At 43.3% G+C, this 27,881-nt stretch overlaps 1 protein-coding gene and 1 non-coding gene across 3 annotated transcripts; one reads left to right on the forward strand and one right to left on the reverse strand.

The window, feature by feature from the left end:
- Positions 1-76: 76 nt before the first annotated feature.
- Positions 77-27,881, reverse strand: Hdhd2 (haloacid dehalogenase like hydrolase domain containing 2). 2 transcript variants are annotated; one of them, XM_051202219.1, is made up of 7 exons: positions 27,835-27,881; positions 22,272-22,382; positions 18,263-18,471; positions 14,472-14,556; positions 6,369-6,585; positions 4,042-4,105; positions 77-875 (listed from the first exon to the last, which is right to left on the reverse strand). In XM_051202219.1, the coding sequence occupies exons 2-7, from the start codon at positions 22,370-22,372 to the stop codon at positions 772-774; spliced, it is 780 nt and encodes a 259-aa protein (XP_051058176.1). In that variant the 5' UTR covers positions 22,373-22,382; positions 27,835-27,881; the 3' UTR covers positions 77-771. The 2 variants fall into 2 exon arrangements, with proteins under 2 accessions (XP_051058176.1, XP_051058177.1); XM_051202220.1 differs by lacking the exon at positions 27,835-27,881 and adding an exon at positions 24,780-24,813.
- Positions 19,995-20,121, forward strand: LOC127235090 (small nucleolar RNA SNORA40). The gene has a single exon (XR_007835678.1). It is a non-coding gene; the product is annotated as a small nucleolar RNA SNORA40 (small nucleolar RNA).

The raw sequence follows: 27,881 nt of genomic DNA on the forward strand, positions 1-27,881 counted from the left end.
GTCTATAAGACATTAAAGGCTTGATTTTAGTTTCTGCACTGTTCCTGTTAATAACAATGTCTAATTAAAACATCTGTAAAATACTGATAGTTTTAATTTTACATAAAATTTCCAAAACAACTGTTACACAGTATAATAGGTATCTGCAATGAATAGGTTATTAATGGAAATATTATTTTAAATTAAATTCGGGTTCTAAATTTAAATTAGTCATCTCTGGCTAATGAAGAGAAAAGGAAGTCATCTGTGCTGGGAATACGGTGGAAGTTTGGCTTTCCACATCTGTTATAGCAGCTTCGCTGGATCTCAACAGAAGGGCTTGCTGTGCTGCTTCTGTCTTGCACCCTACTTGGCTCTGGTGCTGGGTTTCACAGTTGACTCTGCAACTGGACGACAGCCGGATGCGCCTTGCAGTGCACCCCTGCAGGAGGTGGCTGTCCTCTCCCTCCTGGCGAAGATGGGTGAGGACCGAGGCTGCTGCACTCCTGCAGGAGCCCCTCCTCCCAGCCCAGTGAACCGGATGAATATTTTAACAGGAATGGCACAGAAATCTCTGCTCTCCCTTTCTTCAGGTCTCATCTTCTTTTACAAAACAAAAGAGATTAGCCAGCTTAGGGCTGGCTGCAATTCAATGCCCCTCTTTCTAATTAATGCACAATAGAAGAAGGTTCATTGGGATTGGCACTGGATGGGGCTGTCTGCTGAGGGATCCATCCATCCCGTCTAGACAATGGAAGCTGTGGATCAAGTTGCCTCACGCCACACATGGGTTCACAGGAGATGCTGCAGAATGTGGTCCACAGCATGAGGGAAGCTCTCGCAAGTTAAGTATGGAGGTGGATTAATTTTTTCTTCATCTGCAGTTCGGTATTTCCCTGAAATGAAGGCAAATCCGGTGAACAAAAGTTAGAGCTAGAATGCCAAGTTCAACACACCCGGAGCACCCTGCAATTACCAGGGAATCAAGGGGCCCACATCCCCTAAAGCACCTTCCCCCGAGGCTTTAGGAGGCAAGGGGCAATTCAAAGAACTGTCACATTGATTACTTTCCCAGGTCCTCTGATCTCTCTCAATGGAGAGTTCTAGCTGCTGGGGCCCCTCACAGTTAAGGTTTCCTTCAAATCACAGAATCATTTTCTCCCTAACCTTCAGTCCTAAAGATGGGCTGGTGATTTAAATGCTTTTTAAAATAGCAGACTAGATATGAATCAGATGCCAAATGCAGGCCTGCTGCCTAACTTGTGACTCTGGAATTCATGGGCCTGGCACAACACATTAGTTTCACATATGTAAGGGAGGCAGCAGGGTCGCCGCAGTCATCTCTCCAACTCAGCCCACCTGATGGCTTTCCAAATCTCCTCTCCCTCCTAGCAACCAGTTGTCTCTGCAATGTTTGTAATTTGTAGCTACCCACGTGTTTGGTGACTCACCGCTACGGAGACTGTAGTCTTTCTGGGAGCAGGGATTATGTCTGCTCTGCACCCTAACGGCTCCCTAGCACCTAACCTCATGATGGCCACAGGGCAAGCATTCCCTAAAGGTGTCTTTAAAAAATGGACAGGAGAGAAGAGAGGGAGGGAGGAGGGGTGAGGAGACACTTGCCTAAGGCCTGCAGGCTATCATGCATGTTACTTCCTTTTCCTGTCTCCTTTTCTATGCCCTCTATTTATTCTGTAGCTTTATCGCGGTTTCTCTGCCTGAATTTAGCTTCTCTCACAAAACAGACCCCTTGAGTGCTGCAGCTCCCTCTTTCAAAAGGTGGTTCTTGTTCTGTCCTACCGGGGTTCTTCACTATCACCTTCACTGGTGGTCTAAAGGTGATTTAACACATACCTCACTGGCCCACCCGCGCCCGCACTTCTCAAAGTGCTCGCTGCACACACAAACTCTACTGCTTAACTCTTAAGCTAAATCCTGCTAAGAGCAGACTTCCGGGCAGTTTCTGCTTGGCATGTGTCTGACTGACTACTGCTCTACCACCTACTTTCCAGATCCAGTGGTCTACCGGACAGATAAGAGTCTAAGCCATGGGATTCTGGAATGCTTCTGCTAGACTAGTTAGTAAGTGGGTTCCTACAAGACTCAAATGTCCCCACCATGGTGTCTGGCACAAAGCAGGTGCTCAACCACGTGGCTGAATGAATGAAGCAGGGTGCACATCTGCCCAGTTCACGGCAGCAGCCAGTGCCTTCCTGGGTCAATAAAGGGATGAAAGAGACAGTAAAGAAGCTGTGTGGATGCTGTAAGGTAGAGGCACGGTGTTCTCTAGATCACCATGTCACATGCTAAGCAGAAATAGATTCCAGTTAGGACAAACCAGAAGTCTTTAACCAACAGCTGAACATACAAAACTGACCACTGACCATGTGCTTCTACTAAGAAGCAAAATCGCCCAAGACAGTCCATGAGAAGTACTCTTCCTGAATACGGATTTAGATGCTCAGAGTAATCTTAGATCCCTGGACAGCTCATGCTTGTCCATTGTACTGAGCTGGAAGTCACCAGCTCCGGCTGCTTTCGTGGTTTAGAACCATGGGCTTCCTGTAAGTTTTTCTAAGATCAAAGCACAAACGGCCCGCTCTCTCCAAGGCCAGTTGCTTTCCTGAGTACGTGTTTCAGATGTTGGCTTCTTCAGGACTAAAGATGCAGCTGAGACAGACTGCTGAGAATCAGCAACTATACAGGAAGAAAGCAGAGCAGGTGAAGGTCAGCCTGGGCAGATGGCCCATTCACAGCACTGCACAGACCCAGTGGCTGGTATAAAAATTCTTAGTTCCACGAGCTTAAAAAAGGAAACATTCATGAACTAGTAGCCAAAAGCAAAAATAGTCATCCTAGGGTCGGTTCCTTCAATGGTAGAAAAGTAAAAGGAAACAAAGGGGGGATGGATGGTGCCATTTTTCTCGGCTTCTCCCGTTTCCTTGTTGCTGACATCATAGGGTTGTAATGCTCCTGGGTAGGAGATGATGGAGAAATTTGAAGAGATGTTGGGCTAATTCTGAAGTGATGGCATTTGCTGTTTGCAAGGCCCCGAATGTTCCACACATGTGCTCAAACATTTTCTCACTTCACACAGCGCCTTGAACCGCCTGACATCTTCCAACCATCTACATTTTTGTTTTTGTTGCTAATCTCAAAACAGCTCTTGAGAGATCTCACTTTCATGGTCACTGTAATTAATAACTCTTCTGTGACTTCATGTTTCCATCCTTTCTTGATCATCTCACATAGCTAGTCAGCACAGAACTGAGCCCAAGACACAGGACAATTAACCCCTCTATTGCTGTTAAAAGACTGAATTAGCTGAACCTGCCAAAGGCATTTCCTGTTTTCTAAACTTGAGAGACTGTATGAAGAAAACTAACTTTAGTGGAAATAATTTGTAAACTCTTCTTTTTCTATAGTGCTAAAGTTCAAACTCAGGGCCTTATGCAGGCAAGCTGTATTCCCAGGCCTCTAAACTTTTGAACACCAAAACAGAACAGGTTAAGAGACAAGAAAAATGTTTTCTGCATATAGTTTAAAAAATGCGCAATGAACAGGTAGGATAAAAGCATCCAGCAGGCTGGTTCCTAGAGATCTCCGTCCTCACTGTCCAGTCATACAATATAGGAGTTACTTTCAAAGCACAGTGACCCCGGCCTTCTGCTTCCTCTGATGAGAATCACATTTCTAGGAACTTCTACACAACTGTGTGTGCTTCTCTGTGTAACTATTCCAATGCCTCTAGCCTGCTCTGGCTTGCGGCCTTTTTTCTGGAGTCTGAAACTCATTCCCTTTTAGCTTCGAGGTAGAAGGACAGCTAAAGCACAGAAGAGCTCTGCCACCTGCCGAGGCTGTCCTAGCAACGGTCACCTCTGACACCCTGGTTTCAGGGAGACCGGGTTCCCTGACTGGCCTGGAACTTTCTACCTAGGCCAGACTGGCCCCAAACTCACGGCAATCCTTCACTCTCAGCCTCCCAAGTGTTGGGGTTAAAGGTGTGCCACCAGGCCCCACTCCATCCTTATCTCTAAAATGCCATATGTAGGAGATACATACCAGTTTTGACTAAGATGCCCAGCATGCCAGTGTTCTGAGCCCCACCAACATCATCCCTGCAATCCTGGAAAAACATAAAGACATTTAGTCCAGTCTTCACTCAGCTTGCCAGCAACCTCCACCAATGACTGTTTGGGCTGCACTGGCCACCTAAAATTCCCCAAGTCTTAGTTAGGGTTTCTGTTGCTGTGAAGAGACACCATGACCATGGCAACTCTTAGGAAGAAAAACATTTAATTGGGGTTGGCTTGCAGTTTCTGTGGTTTAGTCCATTATCTTCATGGCACTGCGTAGGCAGACGTGGTGCTGGAGAAGGAGCTGAGAGTTCTACATCTTGTTTTGCAGGCAGCAGAAGCAACTGTCCCACTGGGGGTGGCTTGAGCATATGAGACTCAAAGCCCGCCTCCACAGTGACACACTTCCTTCAACAAGGCCACACCCACTCCAACAAGGCCACACCTCCTAACAGTACCAAATGGCACCTTCTAATAGTGCCACTCCTCACAATGGTCAAACATTCAAACACATGAGTCTATTGGGGGGGGGGCATACCTGTTCAAGCCACCAAACCCTGCTTTTCTCTTCTTTCTTAAAATGCAATAAAAGGACATGTGCATAAAGGGTTAGGGAGCTGTGTGTGAACACTCCTGGGAAGGCAGCCATGCTGGAGAACGCCACCAGGGCAGAAGGTGTACACTAGGGGTGCCAGTAACTGAACACAGAACACACACAGGGACACGTCTCCATGCTTTTTACACGTGTGCCTGTGCTCTTAAGGGAGATCTTGAGAAACAACATCCTTGAGAGGTGAATTAATTACCAAGCTTCAGACAGTCAATGAACCAGAATCACAAAATAACTTTTCTATGGCCAAATGCCTTTAAGTCCATCTGACCAGTAGGACCAAGTGGAGAAGTATGTGTGAGCAGACTGTCTGCGTTCACGTCACACTTGGCAATCAGAACCACCTGGAGGGAGCTCTGAGAACCGATTCTTACTCAAGACAGAGATGAATGAATACCCCTGGTGCAGCTGGGTGTGGTAGCACATACCCATGGGCCCCAGCACTCAGGAAACTGAGGCAGAAAAATTGATTGAGCACGTAAGTTTGAGGCTCACTGGACAGGACAGGACATTTTTAATCTTTAAAATTCCCCCAAACTAGAAACCTAGACAACATATACTTGGTTGATTTGACAATGGACATGGAGTAACTAAAAATTCAAAGCCTAGGAGGAGCATCAAGACAACCAACCTTGCCAATTCATATTTGGAAGCACACTCACTTAGGTCATGCCTGAAGACAACTCCTGTCTAAAAAATGATTGCTATTATTCAACCACGGTTCATGGAAACCATCTTCCTTTTAAGTCTACAAAGATGTTTGCATTAACACGGCTAAATTTTCGCTGTTGAAGAAATGAGGATGGGTAGAGGGAGGAGGGGCTGCCTCCCTCCTGGATAATGGCAACCACATGCAGCTGAGCACACCGCTGCATGCTTCCTCTCCCGTCCTCAACTCTAGTGGATGACCTGGGAAGTAGGAGGTGACACCAGGAGGACTGTGACACTTTCGCCACCAGGAACTAAGAAGCTGGGAGGGAGTCCAAGCCTTGAGGTCACACCCGGCTGTGCGGCAGGAGACCCACCTCTCTAGGCTTCAGTTCCCTACTGGTAAAATAAGGGTTAGATCAGACAGTCTTAGTGGTTGCTTCCAGCCTGGCACGCTGTCATTTAGATCTAAATTAATCCACTCACATCAACTTGGCACACACAGTACACATGGTAAATAATACCGGCTCAGCTCGTGAGGACAACAGCCAGATGCACATCACCACAGGTGACCAACTTCCACTCATTCCAGGCTCTACCTAGCTACTCAAAGAGCTAAGGTGGTCAGCATCCCTCGTTAAGGGATACAACAATTGGGTAATTCCATAAGTTTATGCTAAAAAGACAGTTCTTTTGGTATAGGATTTCTGTACAAGCTACATTAAAAAAATTTCTGAGCTCTTAATTGGGATTTTCTTTAGCAGGATACATAAAGCATTTAGCTGACTGGAGTATAAGTGGCTTTTCATATACATATACATATATGTGTATGTGTGTATATATATGTATGTATATATATATATGTGTGTGTATGTATAAATATATACACAAACATATATATATTCAGTTGCTATGGAGACATGTTAGACACAACACTATTTTTACAAGAATACCATGAACATCTACAGGACAGCTGCCACAAGAGGCAGGGATTTGAAGCTGTATCTGCTAACATGACAGACAACTCAGGACATCTCTATGGCTCTTCCACTTACATCTCCTATCATGACGGCCTCCTCTGGTGCACAGCCAGTGTCCCTCAATGCTTCCAGAAAGAACGTCTTCTCTGGTTTCCCCACGACTATGGCTTTCGAGTCTGTGGCATACTCTAAGGCGGTCACAAATGGTCCTGGTCCCAGGGCTAAGCCATCTTTTCTCTTGTAATACCTGGCCTTGTGGATAGCTATCAGAGGGGCTCCATCCAGGAGTAACCTAGAGAGATGGAGAAAATAGAGACAGGCTAAAAGCAAGTCGTTCACGAGTGGGAAAAAATGTCAGGCTTACAAAGTGGTTTTATTCACAATCACAAAAACAAATAGTTCCTTATTAACTTGTAATGACTTGCTGTCTTCTAATGACTTCACCAAGAACTGCTGGCAATCACACACACAGATACACTAAAGAAAGGCGATAGATTATTAAATTTGGGATTGCGTCAACCTCTTACCTTTAGTGATTTTACACACTTTAGCAAATCACCAGGGAAAGAGAATTAAGAGAACTAATGCTAAATAAGGCACTGGAGGGAAGAAGCTTAACTTAATGAGACGAGTTGTTTCCCTTCCCTAATGGGAAGCAGGAGGTTGGAGAGCCTCTGAAGACAACACAGGGTTGTTGCTGCCGTGATGGAGGAGCACGTGCATCGAGTGCTTGCAATTCTGTCTTCTCTACTTCAAAATGTAAGTCTCTTTTTACTTCAGAAGTGTAGTAGAGAATTTTCTAGTTTCTCCTTGTAATTCCATCCCTTCTCTGACTGCTCTCCACACCACACATCAGGCCATCCTCTCAGAGTACCACTAACAAGGTCTATAGGGCAGCTTACCACCACCGTCTACACAGGACAGGCCTACCACCACCGTCTACACAGGACAAAGTGCATCCAGCCTTCCAGCAGTGGGAGAAACAAGCTCTACGTGTAGGGTCTCTCACAAACTTAACCCTATCCCAGCAGAGTAGCTGTAGTCAAACAGAGGTAGCCACGTTTGGATTGCTGTCTAGTGGAATTGGAGATACGACCTTATTACTCTCTGATTTTAACCGTGAAATAAATGACCTCACTAGCTTAATTTACTTTAAGTCATCTACTTAGTTAAAATATTTAGTATGTCCATGGAGGAAGAATTCATCACATCTTATCCCTCACAATTATGAGTAATTAAGCGCTCGGCTATGAAACTGCTAAATTATTCTTGTCAGTGGGCACAGAAATAACTTCCTGTGGGAGATGCAGAATTCAGACATTTATGATTAAATATTTTATTAAGTAAAAACCAATGCTGGACTATTACAGGTTTACTGTTAGTTACTACAAATTGCTCACAGCACAGGACAGAGTGCAAAGCCCTCTGCTTGTCTTAAAGAACCACAGTGTTATACTCAATGCCTCAGGCACAGCCCAGGGACTCACCTAGCCCTGCCTCCCAACCACATGTATTTGCTCCTGCACCATGGAACTGAAACTCTTCATGCAATAGACCTCAAGATCGCTTTCCACTTACACAGCAAAACTAAACTCATTTGGCTTAGCTTGATTAATATTTTATTATATATTAACCAGGGTTGAGAATTACCATCTTGACTGATGTGTATACTTAATTTTGAGTGTCTTCCTTGGGAGGGCTGATCCTGTGGGCTCCTCTCCATTCTCTAAGCTGGCTCTGTAGCGGCTGGGAAGGGGGCTCTAGACCTACTGTTCTCTGCTCTGCCTCACTGGGTCTTGGAAGGGTTGAAGAACATTTAAGTAAATGTTTCCTAGGCACAGATTTAAAGGTCTTTTGTGTTTAAATATGAAAATAGAGCCAGGCATGGTAGCACACACCTGTATTCTCAGAATTCCCTCTCTGGAGTCTGGGGCTGGACAATCTCAAGTTTAAGGCCAGCCTGGACACACAGTGAAATGCTGTGTCAAGAAAAATAACAAGTGTATTTAAAAGCAACCTCTATATCTACTAAGCAGGGAACAACGGGTGGCTGGTGGCTTTCTATTTCTGTTACTAGAAATAACATGTTAGCAGGAAATGTAAAATTGTCTAGCTATACGCCTATGGTGGAATAAGAAACTTAGGGTGGTGGTGCATGCCTTTAATCCCAGCATTCAGGAGGCAGAAGCAGGTGGATCTCTGTGGGTCTGAGGCCAGCATGGTCTACAGAGCAGATTCCAGGACAGGCTCCAAAGCTACAAAGAAACCCTGTCTTGAAAAACCAGAAAAAAAAGAATAGAAAAGAAATTCAAGCTGCCCGAAGGCAAACAGATGGGGGCTATGGCTCAAAGCGGCAGAGTATGTCAGAGGGATCTTCTCACACTTCAAGTCCCATGCGCCTTGTTTCAGAGAACCAGAACCAGAGTCAGAGCGGAGAACACTCTGAGCCACACCACACCATCTTTTCAAGTGACTTCCTTCTGAGGCCAGGGTCAGTCTGTCAGCACTGCAGTGACGATGGGCTGCAGTCTGAGACTGCTGGGCGCCTCCACACAGCTAACAAGATAGCCAGGGACAGTAGAAAGTGTGGAAAGTTCACGTCACATGCTACATTACACAATGCGAGAAGGGGCAGAGCCCACGTGGGCAAATCTCAGAACAACAACAGTGACCTGTGCGTACTTCATTCACGTGGAGACCATGGACTGGCCTTAGTGACAGCAGGGGCTTCCTGGGAGGAGCTGTGCTGCCAGCATCGGGGGAGCGAGCACACTTCAGGGCACACTGGTGTCTTTGACTTCTTATTGTTTGAACTTGTGGGAGTAGGTTCTCTCCTTCCGCTATGTGGGTTCCAGAGAAGGTCCTCAGGGCACTGGGTAGCAAGCACCTTTATACCCTCAGCCATCTCGCTGACCCTTTGGGGGCTATGATTAGGACTATATAGCAGACAACCATTTCAAAAATAGAAAAGTTCCACAAAAATTTTCTAATTGACCTTGGTACCACACTACTCTGAAATTAGCCCTATCCAGGGTTCCAATACGGAGATTCCAGAGTGGCATGCAAACAATACTCACAGAGGTCATAACTGTTCATCCTCCCCCATCCCCTTTGTTGTCTTCTTCTGAGTCATAATTACATGGACTGGAACACTTAACCCTAACTTTGGATGCTATTAAAGAAGACACAGTCCCAAATTCCCAAACACTCTTCTATCCAACAATGTGAGAGTCCCCTCTCCACCTTGTTGGGAGGAAGGAAGGGTTTGGTGGGAGAGAGAGGAAGATGAGGAAGTGGAATGAGAGGTAAAAATGACCAAATTTATTTATATAAATAAGTTTATTTATTTATTATATAAATATAAATATTTATATAAATAAATTATATAAATATATGGAACTATTAAAAATAATTATAATTATCTGTGTGTGTGAATGTTTGGCCTATGTGCCTGTGAGGGGCTCGTGCATTTGGATTGTCCTCTGGAAGGTTCTTAATGGCTGAACCATCTCCCCAGTCCACCCCAACTGTTTAATTAAAAAAAGAAAAGAAATCCACCCCCCCCAATTCAAAAGATAGCAAAATCTGCACAGCTCTGACCCTGGGAGAGGCTCAAACAGGAGAGTCATCAGCAGAGCTGCCTCTCAGAAAGGAGTCCCTTATGTGCCTGAATGTGGAGTTGTGATGCCCTGTGTGTTTGTGTACTGTGACGTTCTAGTATACGTAAGTATGAGCACAGAGAACAATAAACTAGCTATGTCTAAAACACTGAATCACTATTATGAACCTCTTTTTTTTTTTTTTTTTTTTTTTTTGAGACAGGGTTTCCTCTGTGTGCCAGACCTGACTGTCCAGGATTTTGTTCTATAGACAAGGCTGGCCTTGAACTCACAAAGATCCACCTGCCTCTGCCTCCCAAGTGCTGGGACTAAAGGTGTGTACCACTACCACCCAGAATGATTCTTTTAAGGTGGCAAAAGCAGGTAACTTTCAGTTTACTTTTTTTTTTTTTTTTTTTTTTTTAGCATTTATAATTTTCTACAATGAAAACATGCTATTTTCATGATTAGTTATCTTTTAGTCTTATTAATACTAGGATCAAGCTAGATTATTAAATTATCTATTTACCTATGTAGTGTTCCTTCCAATTGGTCCATTATGTTAAAGGCTCAAACATGGAGCTCCTAGTTATGATCATAAGATAAACAGACTTTTCTATAATGCTGTGAAATTAAAAATATAACTATGTTCATATTAACGAATCATAAAATATTTCTAGGAAAGAAAACAATCTGGTGAAGAATTAGTGATAAAAAAAGCAATACTTCCTATCAGTTAGGGATAACTACTACGTATGTGACACAGATAAAGAAATGAATAAAAACGAGAGTAGCACATTCATGGTCCTAATAGTACAATTACCAAGGCCGTGCATGCGTGCGTGCGTGTGCGTATGAGTGTGTTTGCATGTCTTGTGTATGAGTGTGTGTGTGTATGTGTGTGAGTGCATGAGTGTGTGCGCGTGTGCATATCTGTGTATGTATATGTGTGTGTGTATGTATCATTTGTAGGAACTATCAAATGTACTGATAATTTCTACTTCTTAAAATAGCTGATAGGCACAGGAACATTAATTATTCCTGTAGTGTGTCTTAAGGAAAGAGGAAAGAAGTTGCCACAGGGCCTTGGGATTTGAATGTCTTAGACAAAACAAATCCAGATTATACCTTTTTGTTTTTTTTTTACAGCTGGTTTATATCATTTCCCCAAATCAATTCTTTAAAATCATTTGCAATTCCACTCAGGCAGGTAAGACAGATGTATGTATGTGCCATGCATTTTAGAGAGGGCAGTTCATTAAAAATATAATATGGATGAAGCAGTGCAATATGAAATTTGATGCATAATGCCTGTGGAGGCAGTTATGCAATGGGCTTTAACATCCAGCGTTTATTCTCATTATCGACGTGAATAGTAATTTAATCGGTGGTTCATTTGAGATGCCTATATTTGCCACATATAACCCAAACAGCTGCAGTCACTGGTTGGAAGGCACAGTCTCCCTGGGAACATCAATATGCAAACAAGGCCAAGACCTAGAATCTTTGTTAACTCTCCATCCAGCTGTTAAGTGCATTTGTGAAATTAGAGTTGACCTATAAGTACACTGTAATGCTTTAAAATGTGGTGTTTGAAAAAAATCAATATGGTTCGGAAAGTGTGCTAATTAGACAGCATCCGAGCAATTACAGAGCCAGTATTATGTCAACATACATTTTATTACCCTGAGTCTAGAATTCATTTAAAAGAGACCTCCCAACTTCCTATTAAATATGTCCTTCCCAAATTACCAGCTAAAATCAATCAATAGTTTCTTCTTGAAATCTGTGGCTAGAGGATGCATAAAAGCCTAACAGGAGTAAGGAACAATGCAGGGTTTCTATTTTAAATAAACACCAACCCTGATATGGTTGGAGGTCTTACAAAAGGAGGGCAGACAATTCCATAAGAAACTAAAGCAGGACAATTAAAAGTATGTGAAGCATAAGACATTTTAATGCCATATACTGTGAAATACATTTTCAAGTCATTCAGCAATTACTAGATAAATTTTAAATAAAGGCTTGAGCATCACAATACCTAAAAGGGCTGCAAACAATGGTGGTTCCCTGTACTGGCTGGTTTTCTGTGTGTGAACTTGACACAGCTAGAGTCATCAGAGGAAGCAGCCTCAGCTGAGGAAAGGCCTCCATGAGATTGAGCTGTAAGACCACAATTAGTGATCAATGGAGGAGGGCCCAGCCCATGGTGGGTGGCGGCGCCACCCCTAGGCTGTTGTTCCTCATTTCTAAAAAGGTGGGTTGAAGGAGCCATAGGAACAAGCCAGTAAGCAGCACCCCTTCATGGCCTCTGCATCAGCTCCTGTGTCCAGGTTCCTGCCCTGTGTGAGCTCCTGTCCTGACTTCCTTCAGTGATAACCAGCAATGCTGAAGTGTAAGCCTAATAAACCCTTGCCTCCACAGCTTGATTTTTTTTTTTTTTTTTTTTTTTTTTTTTTTGTCATGGTGTTTCGATGCAGCTACAGAAACCATACTAAGACATTCCCATTGACCAAGGGTTCACAATGACCATGTACAGAGGAAAAAAACAAAAAAACAAAAACAAAAAACACCTGCCCTCAAACTGCAATTGCTGCCCATTCAGATTTTATGTGAGGATGGCCATTTTCTAAAACTAACAGCAAACAAATGTGGCCAGTTATGTAACCCTGCTACTGTGTTTAATTAACATTTCTCATAGGGCATGCACATCAATAAATGAATTCTACATCAAAGATATGTTAGGGTGATCTTGTTATGTCCTTATACTGGGAGGAAAAATACAATACAGTGTTTTGCAGTTACAATACTAGACGGCTACCAGGCCATTGTTTGTTTTTCCTTCTTTTGTTTGTTTGGTTATTTTGGGTTGTTGTTTTGGGATAGAGTGTCTTGTTTTCCAGGCTAACCTTGAACTCTATAGAGCTGAGGATGACTGACCTTCTGGTCCTTCTGCCTCTGTCTCTGAGTGCTGGGATTACACATGCATGCCACACCATTCCCAGTTTATGTGGTGCTGGGGATCAAACTAGGGACTTTGTGCATGGTAGACAAGACAATTACTCCGCATTTCTAGTCCTCTGTCAAACCATTGACTTTTTTTTTAAATTAGTTCAGATATCTCTCTGTAATATTCCAAACTATTCACCTACCATAAATACAAAGACAAATTACACTGTTGTTAGACAAAAATTAAAAAGCACAATGAGAAAATAAAAACTTTACAGAAAAAAAATCTCTTTCCAGATCAGACTTATAAGTAAATTATGTTCAACTCATTTTGAAACTAAAAGAACAAGTCCACCATCTGGTCTTCCTCTTGGAAGAAACTGTATGAGCTGGTGTAAGCTAAACACACACACACACACACACACACACACACACACACACACACACACCATCTGGTCTTCCTCTTGGAAGAAACTGTATGAGCTGGTGTAAGCTACACACACACACACACACACACACACACACACACACACACACACACACACACCGGATTTATAACATCAGCATGCATGAGTCTGGAGTGTCCCCACCGGGCTGTCTCACAAGTCCAGTGTCTCCACCCACCCCTCACCACTAAAGCTGAGCAGAGCTTCCATAAACTCAGTCAAGTCAACTCACAGAGGCTGGAATCTGACATTCTTCTGGATATGCTCTTTCTTCTTCAGCCCCTGATCCACCCAACCTAGTGATTTAGCAAGTCACATGGACACGACCTGAATCACTGTGCCAGGGCTGTCCCTCATATCTGCCTTGAAAATGCATAGCCTGGCTTTTCTCAGTGAGAGGACTCATCCTCATTGTATTCAGTTGAGTAGCTGCATGCTACTTTCTCTTAGCAACCAGCGCTGTCCGTGGGAAAAGCCAACAGTAATGTGATAATAATAAAACCACACCAAAAACCCTACTCCCTTCCCAGCTGCAATTTTATTATGAATTCCTACTCTAGAACATTGGTTCTATAAATATGAGGAAAAAAATGATCACCACATATTAACATTCTGATGACTAGAAAAACAAAATCAAAACGAGAAGATGCAGGTAAAGGTGCTTGCATCGAGCCTAATGCCTTAAATTTGATCCTCAGGGCACACGCAGTGAAAGCAAACAGCCAACTCCTGAAGCTGTCCTCTCCTCCATGCAGTAGTGACAGGTGTGTGAGAATGTATGCAAGTGTACACACACACACACACACACACACACACACACACACACACACAGAGAAATACATGTAATTCAAAAAATTCAAAACAAAGCTGGGCATAGTGACACAAGCCTTTAATCCCAGCATTTGGGAGGCAGAGGCAGGTAGATCTTGTGAGTTCAAGGCCAGCCTGGTCTACATAGAGAGTTGTTCCAGGACAGCCAGAGCTATAGAGAGAGACCTTGTCCCAAACAAACAAACAAAACCCAAGATAGTATTATTTAATGTTGATATTGAAGTAACTTCGAAGATATTTGTCCTCATGCGCAATCTAGGTAGTCAGAAATTAAAATACAGAATCTTATGTGCTAAAATCTAAAGAAGAAATGAAGGGAGAGCATATGGTTAGAAAAAAAGTAGCTAGCTTACCGGAATGCCTGATTCAGAAGCTGGTAATGAAAATGTTCTGGTGCCAGGCCGATGACCACAGCATTGGGGTCACCTGTTTGTACTCCTGGCAATGGGAAAAATGAAAGTTTAGAGCTGTCACACTGTGTAACACAATCTCCAGTTATGTGCACATTTTGCTATCACCAACTAAGAGGAGAGAGAAAGAAAAATAGAAGGTTTGGGTAAGGAGAGGAGGGAGAAGAGACATTAATGTTTTTCCATAGTCTTCATACATGGTTTTATAGCTATTGAGTATGTAGAATATCTGAATTGAAAATGGTAATCCGGTATTTGCTAGTGATCCCTGATTTCAAAATGTTTTACTGATTACAACCAGGAGAACATGAGTGACTGATGAGGGAACGGAATTCTAAGAGGCAAGGGAATTAGACTTACACCTGGCACATGAACGACAAATACTTAAAGCACCATCATGTGGAATTTTATATTTTCTCATATATTAAAGCATGTTTTAGGGTCTTAGTAGCTAACAATAGGACTTCAGATATGACAAACACATTTACCTTTAAGGTGATAATCTATGCCTTCATACGAATAATTTTGCATATGCTAATTCACCTTTGCCCATCATTGTGTTCAGACACCCACTTTCAATTTTTTGTTACTAATTGCCATGAGCATTAAATAACTTGTTAAAGTTTGTTAAGGGAACAAACTAAAATAATTGTCTTTAGTGAGAACTGAGTATTTTTAGTATTAATTCTTTGCATTATATCTACCACTGAAACAAGAGATAATGTTGGCAAAGATGATACAATGTTTTTGAAATATTCCCCCACATTGGTTATTTTCATGTATATAAATATGTTCCAGGTCACTGAATGACAAGATTTCTTTCAGCCCTGACTCAAGATTCTGCTTTTATGTCTCAATTCTAGCTTACTGCTCCTGCATCAGAATCCCACTTTTCTTTTTTAATATCTAGAATTTAAATATTTCTACAGTCAGCAAGGAAAAGGCAGACACAAAGCTCACTCTGCTCTCCTTAGGCTTCTTCAGGAACAACTGTGTTGACTACGAGACTTGTCTTGATTTTCAGTTACTCATCACACTGGAACTGAAGAGCTTGTTGGCTCGCATGTCATCACAGGGACAGAGGCAGAGAATGCCAGAATAATGGGCTCCCTTGAGGCTGAGGAGGGCGGCCTAAGACTACAGCTCTGCAGTCACAAGCTCCAGGCAGGGCTTTGAACTGGGAGTTTGAAACACAGAGGTGCAGGAAGTTCCTCCTCCAAGGAAGTGGCTACCAGGCTTACCAGGTCCCCGCTGCAGTGCCTGCAGGGGCCACTCAGCAGGGACAACAGTTACACCTCATAACTTCTGCACACTGCTTCTGCCTTCAAAGCCCTGAACACTAACTCTTCAGCTTCCTTGACAGTTCTGTGGGCTACTCCATGGCCTTGTAAAATTTACTTTGTGTGCGTGCTATGGTGCAAGTGTGAAGGTCAGAGGACAACTTGCAGGAGTTAGTTGTCCCCTTGCATAGTATTGGTCCCCTTGAAGCAAACCCAGATTTTCAGGCTGTGGCAAGTGCTTTCATTCACTGGGCCATCCTGCTGCCCCACAAACTTTCTTGTTACCATGAAAATATCCATAAACACCCAAAAAACACACCAAAAAAAAAAAAAAAAAAAAAAAAAAGGCAAGAAAGCCTGGTATTATGAGCCTAGATAGATCTGTCATCTAGCTTTTTTCAACCATCGACATTTGGCAATCAGCTCTTGTATTTTTGAAAGTCTTTCTAGAGCAAACCCAGGTTATTGTGTCATCTTACTTTCATATTTATTTTTAATTAATGATGAAAATATCAAAAACCTTAATATAAATATACCAAAAAGTTAATAGCTCCTAATATCATCCAATAGTTGAATTTCCCCAAACATCTTTAACTGTTTCTTAACACAGGGAATGTCAAACTGGCAATCCACAAGGCCCACATTGCCTTTGACTGTTATCTTTTATTTCTCATTCTGTAAGTTTACTTCCTATCCTTCTTGGTATAATTAGACTCTAACTCTGAAGAAGGCTAAACATTCTGCATTTGGCTGATTGTAGTAGTGTGTAAGCTGTTTCTTTACCCCTGTCTTTCCTGTGCACAGGGCATTAGATTGAGAGGCTGTGTAGCTTGTTTCATAGACAGTACTGTGAATTTCTTACCGTATTACACCACAAAGCAAGATTCTGGTTCTCCCACTTGTAGTGGTGTTGATCAGTGGAATCGAGGTGCTGTTAACCACGCCCCTGCACTTTGAAGGTCATCTCTGCAGCTAAGGCTTTAAGGTCTTCTGATAGTCCTGCCTGTCTCTGAGGACTTACCAAGTGGTGATGTTTAATTCTGTCATTTCTAGCTGGGATTCTTCTATAAAGAACTTAATTTTATCAAATATTTGGTTATCTTAAAATACAGTTTAATTGAAAAAGTAAGATAAAATGCTGTTCTCGTCTTTTCAGAATTAAGGATCTAGAGGCCTCCCAATCTTCAGTGGTGGCCTACGGTGGACTGAGCATCACTAGGCTTGTCTGTCTGGTGTGTTATAAAAACCACATCATTCTTTTTGATACTCAAATATTCCCCTCTAGTGTTCCTTGGACATGCCCTCTTCATAGGTCCTCACTAGTTTCCCTACTAACACAATGCACCAAGCAGGTCTCATCTACTGCCTGTCTAGGCAGGGAGTCAGCCACTTTTCCAGGAGCGACAGTAGGGCAATGTCAGCGGACACCATACTCTAAGCACCTGCTTGTCACTGCTCAAAGACACACTCAGTGGAAGACCGACACAACCTGCAAAATTCTAGGGAAGGTAATATGTCTGTTTTCCAGCTGAGTACAGTCAAAGTTGTTTCTACTTCTTACAAGTGATAACTCTGATTGCTACACAGGTATATTTCCTATTAGTACAGGTTTGGAGGTCCTGACCAACTAGTGAAGCTACCGCATGGCATTATAATTAAAGTGTTCACATCTATTTGCATATGTCACAAAGTATCTTTTATGACAACAAAACAATGCAGCAAAGCTTCATATCAGCTACGACATTTTCTACAGTTACTTCTTCTCATGTGAGAACAATCTTCTTTTCATAGAAAAATATGTCATATCCATTGTGAAGTACTTGTACTGTCTAGAATGGCATCTGTTTTTAAGAAGACCCTGATTTATCTCATTTAACCAAGGTAAGAGAGCATAGCCTGGATTAGCAGTTATAATACTCAAAATAATTCTTTTCAAACCATGGCTCACAATTCACTAACAGATTATGAAATTAATTTGCAATACTCTAAATAGCATTAAAAATCAAACAACACAAACAGATAATATAGTATTTCTCACAAAGAGTACCATTTAACACACAGAAACACACACACACACACACACACACACACACACACACACACTATACAGTGAATCTCTCTTATTGTGGATGGTCGTTAAGAAGATCTGAGCAACATCAATTCAGACTCAAACTCTATTACTCCAGCAGATGACCTGGAAAAGTCGCACTCCAGCGTGCTGAGGTGCTTCCTTTACCCCTAGTTTATAGCGGCTCCTAATGTGTAATGTGTGTGGTAGAGCTGGCCGGCCAAGCCTTAGCGGGGTAACTCACTGTAAGGATGCAGACAAGGCTGTTTCTGTTCTGTCTGTTTTGTGGACTCTTCAGTAGTAACAGGGGCATCTAAGGAGATGCCTCTTGCACATGATTTCAGGCATGAAGAGCTTGTTTGTTACTCCTCCAGAGCCTCTCTCACCTGAGAAATCAGGCAGTGCACGGTCATCAACCAACAGCATGGGCCTGACTTGTTTCTGCTCTACTAAGTTTCGGGCTGCTGTCAGAGAAGTGAAGATTTCATCTTCGGAGATGTCAAACTCCAGCTTCTTCAACCTTTCCAGGAGGTCTTGCTTGCTCTCTTTGGTTGTGTTGGTCACAAACCTAACCTTCACAGAAGTAGCCCGTAACCTGAAAAGTAAAACTCAAAAGTGAAGAGGTGGCTTTCACCTCCTAGTCCAGAAAGCCTAGGACAAGCGTTGGGACACAAGGGTCAGTCACTGTGCTGTTGTGGACAAAGCTGTTGTTGGTATTTTTAATCTCCCAATGCTTACAAACTATCTACACCCTCCCTATGGGCAGTGCTTTGCCTCCAAAAGCCGGAATGTTAAACTTTGAACGCTCCATCCACTTTTGTAGGGCCTTCTGGACTTTAGCTACCTTCTGCTGTGGAGTTTAGTAAAGAAATGAAACATCACTCACTGTCCTCACGGTTCTGAGGGGTAAGTTATCCTAAAGATTATCCACTAATGTAACACAACAAAACTAAGGCGGATGGAGGCATAAACGCCCCAGCTTTATTCAGCTCCGTAGCAGTGGAGCCATGACAATGGTTCCTATGTCCAACAGTGTTTTATAACCCTTCCCAAGAGAACCAGGGACGCCATAGTTACTCCATAGTTACTCGAGAATCGTGAAAGTAATCTGGAAGCAAGCAACAACAAAACACAAACAAGTGGAATAGATAATCCAGTACATCTCACAGAGTGAGAGGTGTTAGTCTCCACGCTCCAGGGAGTCACCGAGCTTACAAACAGAAGCCACTCGGACAGCTCAGACAGATGCTCAAAACTGGGTTTCTTGTCAGACTCAGAAGCTAGCAGAAGAATGGAAAGTTTGAGCCATACAGTGAATTCAAGGCCAGCCCAGACTAGGCAGCAAGGCCCCGTCTCTCTTAAACTGCTTACACACAGGACTAGATGATTCCGCCATATGCTGCTGAATAATTGGCATGGTTTCAGAGAAAGAATTTGTGAACCTAGCTAGCCTTCTTTAAAAATATTCTTTTCTTGGTTCAACAGTGTTTTAACATAAAATCTAAAAGTAATGATAATTTAGCTGTAATTTAGAATTTGTAATAGACTGTTGCTTTTTATGTCTTCCCCAAAAGGTCACAAGGAATAAAAGTACTAGACACAATTTAAAGCAAGCAAACAAATAAAATATAGTTTTAAGAATGCACCCAAAGAACATTAAATAAAGTTACTTGATTAATTCACTGTAACCCTGATCCCCTCTATAATGCCGTGTGATAGCTTTTCAGCACATACTCAATGTGGTGGTTTATCTCAGAAAAGAAAATGACTGCTTCAACGTGGCTTTCATCCTAGAGATGGGGGGGGGGGATCACTGTGCAATAACCACACCAGTTTCACCCAGTTTGTTTAAAAGCAAACAACTAACTTTTTGTGTAACTAGTTCTCCAACTTCCTTTGTCTATTTGTTTCCATAGAAAACATAGTGGTCGGGCCAGTGCAGAGATTTCCCTGGTAGGAAAAGCAGCCATTGATGCCGACAGAACAGTGGACAGCCTCCTGCCTGGCAGAGGGCAGCCTCCGGGATCACAGAGATCACAGAGGTGTTTCTGTTCAGCAGAGACAGAAGGATTTTTCTCTTCCCTAGTGCAGAAAGCCCGTTTTCAAAGCAGCGAGACCAGTACTCATGTGTGGTTTTGCTGAGCTTGTGGACAAAGATTTAAAGACAGGTGGGGACATAAGTCCTCATTTTCAACCCAGAACTCTTTGTTCAGTGTGGCTTTGGATATATACATGGAGGAATACGATACTCAAGGCAATTAAAAGCAACGGGGGGGGGGGGCCCGCTGACAGCAGGTTCCCACCTTGACCATGAGGTCTGGGGTGGAAGGTTCATGTCCTACTGTGTAAAAAGCTGTCAAACCCCACAGGTCTGCAGGGCTCCTCAGCATGACTGACAGCTGTGGGAACTTTAGCTGAGCTCATCGTGTTAAGAGAAGTGGCACAGCATCCATTCCAAAATAGATTCTGAAGTGAACTGCTTCTAGAAATTAATGTTAATTTCATCAATTGCTGTCAGCGTTTCCATAGTTCAAGTATAGCTAAGGAAATCAAATGAGAGAACTGTGGCCTGGGAGGGCAGCTGCAGTAAATAAACACCAGGCTCTAGCTGGGAGGCGATCTGGGAGAGAAATCTCAAGCTCTGGCTCATCAGAGACTTAGCAATGGAATCATAAAGGAAATCCCTTAGATAAAAAATGAAGAGTTTAAATAGTTCTGCCAAATTTTACTTATTTTTATAAAGCCCTTTCACAGTTTGTAGCAAGGCAGCATGAGTTTTTAGTTCAGCTTCTCTAGTGCTTCTATGGAGGAAATAAGAATTAAATTTAGCTGTTAAAAATAAATAGGTCTGGGGCTGTAACTCAGCCTGCCCAGCCTGCATAAAACCCTAGGTTCTGTTCCCCAGTGCTCTACAGGCCAGGGCAGTGGCCCACACCTGCAATTCCAGTCCCTGAGAGATCAAAGTGGGAGGACCTGAAGGCAAGGTCACCTTCAGCTTTGAGTTCAAGGCCAGCCTGAGAGACTTGAAAAGGCAAGAAAGCAAGCATGAGAAGTCTGTTCGACAAGCTCACTGGTAAGCAGTCACCCATCCTGGCCCTAGAAGGCTGACTCAGACAGAGATGATGTTAAGGGATGCAGTCTAGCTGAGAACCCAGTTGTCTTTTGGTTTTAAACGCTCACTGCCCATCATCCCTCCAGTCACGAAGTCAGCATCATGACTGTAGATGAAAGGGACAGCTCCACCTAATGAGCACCAGCTACACTGGCATTCTTATGTTTGATTCTCTGCATGGAGAGTAAGGACTAGAGGAAGGATGACACCTGTGTTGGCTGTTACCCTCCAGCAGTGGTGACACTTGTCACCGGATTTTCAGATTAAGAGCACACAGTGAATATTCTAGGGTTTGAAAATGACAAGTACCAAATTTTATATTGTTGATTTTGAAAATCTCTAATGTCAGTTTACGTTGTGTATATATGTGCACATGTGTGTGGGTGTGCACATGTGTACATACGTAAGGTCAGAGGGCAATCTCAGTTGCTTTTTCTTTGGTGCTTTCTGCCTCTTCTGGGATAAGTCTCCTAGCCTGAAGCTGGCAGATCTGGCAAGGTTGGCCTGCCAGAGAGTATTGGATCCATCACACCTGGCTTTAAGTGGGTGCTGGGGACTGAACTCGGGTCCTTATGCTTGCAGGGCAAGCACTGTCTTTAATGAGCCACCTTTCTAGCTCCTCAGTTCTCTTTACCCGTATTCTCTGCTTGTTTCTAGACTTGTACTTGCTTAGTACTATATTGGTGAGTCAGAAATATAAGACAGTCCTTAATCTTTGGAAGTATTAAATGTAGTTGATGGACATATTTCAAAAATTCCAAGTCTTTCAAGAAAGCATTATTTTGAACAGTTGCAAATTCAATGTTAGATAATATGTAATGAGGAAGCTGAACATACCTGCGTGTGTATGTGTTCCACACACATACATATATATATGTGTATATATGTGTATGAAAATATATATATATATATATATATATATATCAACTGGATTTCAGGATTCATGTGATCCCCCCTAGTGCTATTTATTCTATTAAATTCTTATTTTAGTTTCTTGAGTCTCCATCCCCAATTTACATTATCGATTTAAAAAACCAGATGGGGGAGGGAGGAGAGAGAACAAAGACTAGAGCAAAAGGCCAAACCTAATAAAGATAAAGGCAGGGAGAACAATGTTCGAGGATATTGCAATGCATACATCTTCAAGCTGAACCAAGGCAGTTCCGCCATGTATGGTGAGCTGGTAAAATGCAATCTCAAGGCCATCCATTTAGCTAATGATCTGCCTTGGTAAAGCGGCACTTAAAAACGTATTTGTCATCTGAACCTGGAGGATAGCTTGCCTTTTAAGAGCTTCCTGTGCGCCTGGCACAGCTGCATCTTCAATGTGAAGTGTGCCATTGAGATCTACCAAAACAGCCTTTAACGCACGGCGTGCTGCCATCCTTCATTCCCTAGGAGAGAGCAAATGAAATTAAAAATACAGCTTAACAAACAATGGACAATTAAAAACTGGTAAGCAATCAAAAATACCATTCACATCCAGGAAGATATTGCCTGGTGTTACGCTGCTCCTTTTTTGGAAAAAAAAAATAGCATTTAAAAAAAACAATCAAAACTCCAACATTTAATGCATGAAACTTTTAATAATGCTTAATGTTTTTATATACTTCTTTTTAGTCTTGAGTTAAAACTTGGAAGGGAAATGCTAAAATGAGATGCTGCTACCTACTTTCAGGTTTCTTAGAATAACTGGTGAATAATTTGTTTTAAATGTGAGAATAATAAATACATAGACAGGAACACTGTATTAACAAGGTCTTTTCATTTTTGGTTATGGACAATTAAAACATTCTAATTGCCACTGCTATGTTCTGAATTGGTGTGTGTGGCCAAGGAGCTGCCAGTATTTACAGGTACTGAGGGGGAAAGTTACATAGTAACAAAAAATAAATGTTTACACACACACACACACACACACACACACACACACACACACACGCACGCACGCACGCACGCACGCACGCACGTATTTAAACTGCGGTCTCATATAGTCCAGGCTGACGCCCTGAGCAGCTGAAGGTCACCGTGAGACCCCTGCCTCCACCTCCCCGCCATGCACCACCATAGCTGGTTCTTACAATGTTGGGGATTGAACCCTGGGCCTGGGCTTCATGCATGCAAGGACAGCATGCTGTCAGCTAATGCAGCAGAATTTAAAGACGGCTTCCTCACTTTGCACACTTCCCCCTCAAATGCTTGTTAACTACTTAGTTCATTTGACCAGGCCTTGTTATAGCCCAGGCTTGAATTCACAAACCTTCTGCTCCTAAGGACTGGAGTCCAGCCCTGCGCTACCCCTTTGCTCTCTATTGTGAGTTCTAGCACCTAATGATAAATATGGCTTATAGATCATTAGGGGACAGGTCTTAAAATGTAAAGGCTCAAGGGAAGGAATGCCATTGAGACTTAGAGTTTGTTTTGAGACAAGGTCTCACTATAGCCCTACCTGGCCTGGACCCTCTCTGTAGTGATATCAGGTTTGCCTCCAATTCACAACAACACTCCTGCGTTTGTCTCCCAGAGGCAGCACTATAGGCATTTGCCACCAAGCCTGTCATTTACAGGGGGCTTTTTTTTTTTTTAATTTGCTAATTTACTTACGAGACACTTTTTTTCTATTCGTTTCTTGTCTTTATAAGCTGTCTTAATTAGGGTTACTATTGCTGTGATGAAACACCACGACCAAAGCAACTTGGGGAGGAAAGGGTTTATTTGGCCTAAACTTCCACAGCACTGTTCATCTGTGAAGGAAAATGAGAACTCAAGCAGAGCAGGATCCATGGAGGGTGCTGCTTACTGACTTGCTTCCATAGCTTTGCTCAGCCTGCATTCTTATAAAACCTAGGACCACCAGCCCAGGGATGGCATCATCCACAATGGGCTGGGCCCTCCTCCATCAATCACTAATTAAGAAAATTCTTTATAGCAGGATTTTATGGAGTCATTTTCTCAATTGAGGTTCCCTCCTTTCAGATGACTCTAGCTTGTGTCAAGTTGACATCAAACTAGCCAGGATACAAAGAATACTGTCAGGTATACAACAGAGGCATTAAGGACAATAAAACCACCCCTTTTATCCATCCTTCAACTTCAGAAGACAAAGATATATAGTCAGAGCTTCCTGTTTACCTTCTTACCCAAGTCCTCCTCTTATATAATCAATGCTTTATATTAATGATAATATAGTGCATACACTTAGCAATTTGCCATATCATTCCCAATCATGTTACATGTGTGTAGGTTACTATAGGTAGCTTTGGACTTGTCATTTTCACTACTGTTTTCTACTACATAAATGCACTATAATATGTTCTCCTGATGAACAGTCATAGTTTTACTATTTTATACCACAAAGCACATCTATTAACAAGTTTGCATGTCTCCTTGTAGATACTTCTGAGTATTTCTCTGGGATCTTCCAGGGTCTGAAGGTGTACACACATCCTCCCTTTATAGAATACTGTTAAGTTGTAATCATGGTGTTATTTTATGAACTCAGCATAAAACTCCATAGAATTTGTTAATTTTAAGAAAAAGACTGGGTGTGGTGGTACAGGCCTGTGATGCTAGCTCCAGGGTTCAACAGCACCCTCTGGTTATATAGTTGAGTTTGAGGCCAGCCTGGGTTATCTGACACCCCAACCCACCCCAAAAGAGGAAAACAAAATGAATTCTGCTTGATTTTGTCAAATATCTACTGAAAGAATGCAAAGACCAAAATATAAAAGAGGTATTAATAACAGAACAGTCAGGGTTGGAGAGATGGCTCAGTGGTTAAGAGCACTAACTGCTCCTGCACAGGGCCAGGTTCAGTTCCCAGCAAACACATGGCAGCTCATAACTGCCTGTGCCAAGTAACCCAGTTCCAAGGACATAAGGCATTCTCTTCTGACTCCCCTGGGCTCCTGCCTGCAGAGAGAGCATGCAGGCCCGTGTGCAGACACACAATTAAAAACGAAAGAAAGAAGCTGAGGTCAACCAAGGCCAAGTACAAATACACCCTTTTGTGAGTCTTCACAACATTCCATCCCGGGCTTTACTGTGACCTTAAAATGAAGATATGGGTGTGTGCACCGGTGAGCCTAGCATTTGAAAGGCCCGACCGCAGCAGGATCACAGCAAGAGACCAGTCTGACTGCACAGCAAGTTCATGCTCTAATTAGCTAATTAGCAAGGCTGTGTCTCATAACTAAAAGGTAACTGAAGGTTATTAAAGGACAGAGCACTAGAAGAACACCACAAAGAACTATACTTAACAACTGTCCAACTAGTGCCAGAGAATCATAAAAAGCTATTGATGGTTTTAATTCCTCCAGAAGCACCCAGAGGCATGATGTTTTAAAAGCCTACATCGTGTTTATGTGTGTGTGTGTATATATACATATATACATACACACACATATATACACACTCCTATATTCCATAGAACATACCTTGTTCTTTTGGAGCTTCAAACGCGTGAGGAAGGGAAAACACATGCTTCAGTCACATTTCAGAATACACCTACTTCTTCAGCCCTCTCTTCTGAACCCTTACAATCCCTGTTAACTGAACCACAAGCTACTATTTGACAAAAGAAACTCGGCTTGGTCCCTGGGCCCCCGAGAGATACCAAAGACCTCAAGTCCCTTTTCTAATGTGGTACACACTTGCTCACAGCTATCCTTCTACCAGATAACTGGAGTCACCCTTCGATACAGCACTTAAAGCGGTGTCAATAATGCTGTGCAGAATTAGTCTATGGAACCCTTCAGGGAAAGATGACAAGAACTTCATACTATTTAGCATAAATAAAATTTTATTTCTCCTTTACAATATTTCTTGCCCTCCCTCCCCTGTTTCCTTCCTTTTTGGTATTTCTAGAACAAAGTCAGCCCAAGCTGGCCTTGTACTCATTAGTCTGGCTCCTGAGTGATGGAATTACAGGTGCCCACCACTGTATCTGCCTCTTTTGCAGTAGCTCTGGTTGACGGCTGATTGAATGTGCAGATGCAGACCCTGCAGATATGGAGGGCCACCTGCAGTGATGGGTGAGCATCAACCTGGAGAGAAATATGAGGGCTTCAAAGGGAGCCTACAGTCTTGTTCCAATCTGGGAGCAACGCTGCCCATTACCACAAATTATGACTCTCTCTTCAAGAGCTGGACCACCGAGGGAGGAGAAACAAAACCAAACTCCAAACTGTTCAGTGTGAAGTAGAAAAGCATATTTACTTTTATGCCAAGCAGAACTGATCCGAATACTGCAAAGTACAATTGTCCTAAAAAATATCACTGGGCCAGTTGAGTCTTTACCTGAAGTTGCTCTTTTCTCTATCAGCCACGGGCAGTACCAGCCACCCAGATGCTAAATCCAGTCAGTCCTACTACCTTTGCTTTTCAGCCTGACTTTGTAACTACCTTAGGGGGTTTTGTTGTTTGTTTTTCTTTTCTTTTCTTTTCTTGCTTTTCTGAGACAGGGTTTCTCTAGCTTTGGAGCCTGTCCTGGCACTCAATGGCCTCAAACTCACAGTGATCCTCCTGCCTCTGCCTCCTGAGTGCTGGGATTAAAGGCGTGTGCCATCAATGCCTGGCCTTAAAACTACCTTAATTTTAAGATCACCTCTGAACTATTTTGAGAAAATCCCAAACCTCCTCTCTGATGTCTCTTAGTGCCAACCTGGTACGCAGGAGTGGCAGCTGAGCACAAAACAAAGGAGGTGAACTCATCTGGGTATGAACCCTGCCTGCATGAAGTCGGCCATTGTAGCTGCTTAGCCTGTTTCTTCACTGCTGAGAGTATTAATACCCTGAATAGTGCTCCACACTTGAAAAGGTGGGGTTCTGTATCTGAGGTTGGGGGGAAGGGAGAGTACATAATGATGCGATAAGGATTACTTAAAAAAAAAAAAAAAACAAAAAACAAAACAAAACAAAAAAACAAAATCGCCAAGACAAAAACGATGCAAGCGTTGGGAAACTGAGAACCCTATCAAAGCAATGGTATTTGTTGCATATAATTTTAAAAACCTGTGTAAATAAGGTAAGACATAAGATTCCAAAGAAATCATCCTCATCGAGTTTCTCTAATAATGCCACCTGGACGCTCGGGGTTAAAACGCTTCCCTTTTTTTTTTTAAACAGTTACCGACATTTTGGGGACCACTGTGAGCATCAATAAGTGATGCTATTATTCATCCAGCCATTCTATTAGGTCTTCTGCAGGATCCCCATACCCCGAGGCCGTTCTTGGCAGCGTGCTCGGCGGAAGGCTTCTGCTTCCCTCGTCGGTGGCTGTCTAAAACTGCTCCTGACTTCACCGACCTCCTCCCCTCTGGCCACCTCCTCTAGTGCTCAGCCTCAGACATCATTTCCCGGGACTCTGTGTGACCACAGTATGAAGCCTACCAGCCTCGGCCCACCCTGCTTGCACCTCCCACCGAACTCTAGAGCTCTGTGAGTGGACGGATCTCAGTCATCTCTCCCTGAGCTGGCAAGGCGGAAGATCAAAGGTCTCTTTTTGCGAGCCCAAATGCAATGGCCTCCACCTCCCGGGGGCGAGGCTGCCCTGGCCCCGCACCGCCGCACTCACTCCCAGCGCAGAGGGCGGTGGATGCTGCCCACCCGCCTTGGGAAACCGAGCCCAGACAAGGCCAGGGCAGGCCCGGGAGACCAGTCCTGCGCATGCGCAGGCGGCGGAGGGCCGGAAGCCACCGGGCCGCGGGCGGGCGGGCCCGGGCCGCGCCGCTTTCTAGGGTGGCGCTGGCGCTTCCCCATCCCGCTCCCAGGAGACGCGGCCTCCGGCAGGGGCGCGGCCGCTACTCCCCAGCCCGCCGCCTCTTGGCTGCGCGCGCGCCTCCTCACCCTCGCTGCCCGCCGTCCTCTCGAAAGGCCGGAGCGCCGCAGTGCAC

The sequence above is a fragment of the Phodopus roborovskii genome, unplaced genomic scaffold (assembly GCF_943737965.1).
Source record: "Phodopus roborovskii unplaced genomic scaffold, PHOROB, whole genome shotgun sequence".
Taxonomy (NCBI): Eukaryota; Metazoa; Chordata; class Mammalia; order Rodentia; family Cricetidae; genus Phodopus; species Phodopus roborovskii.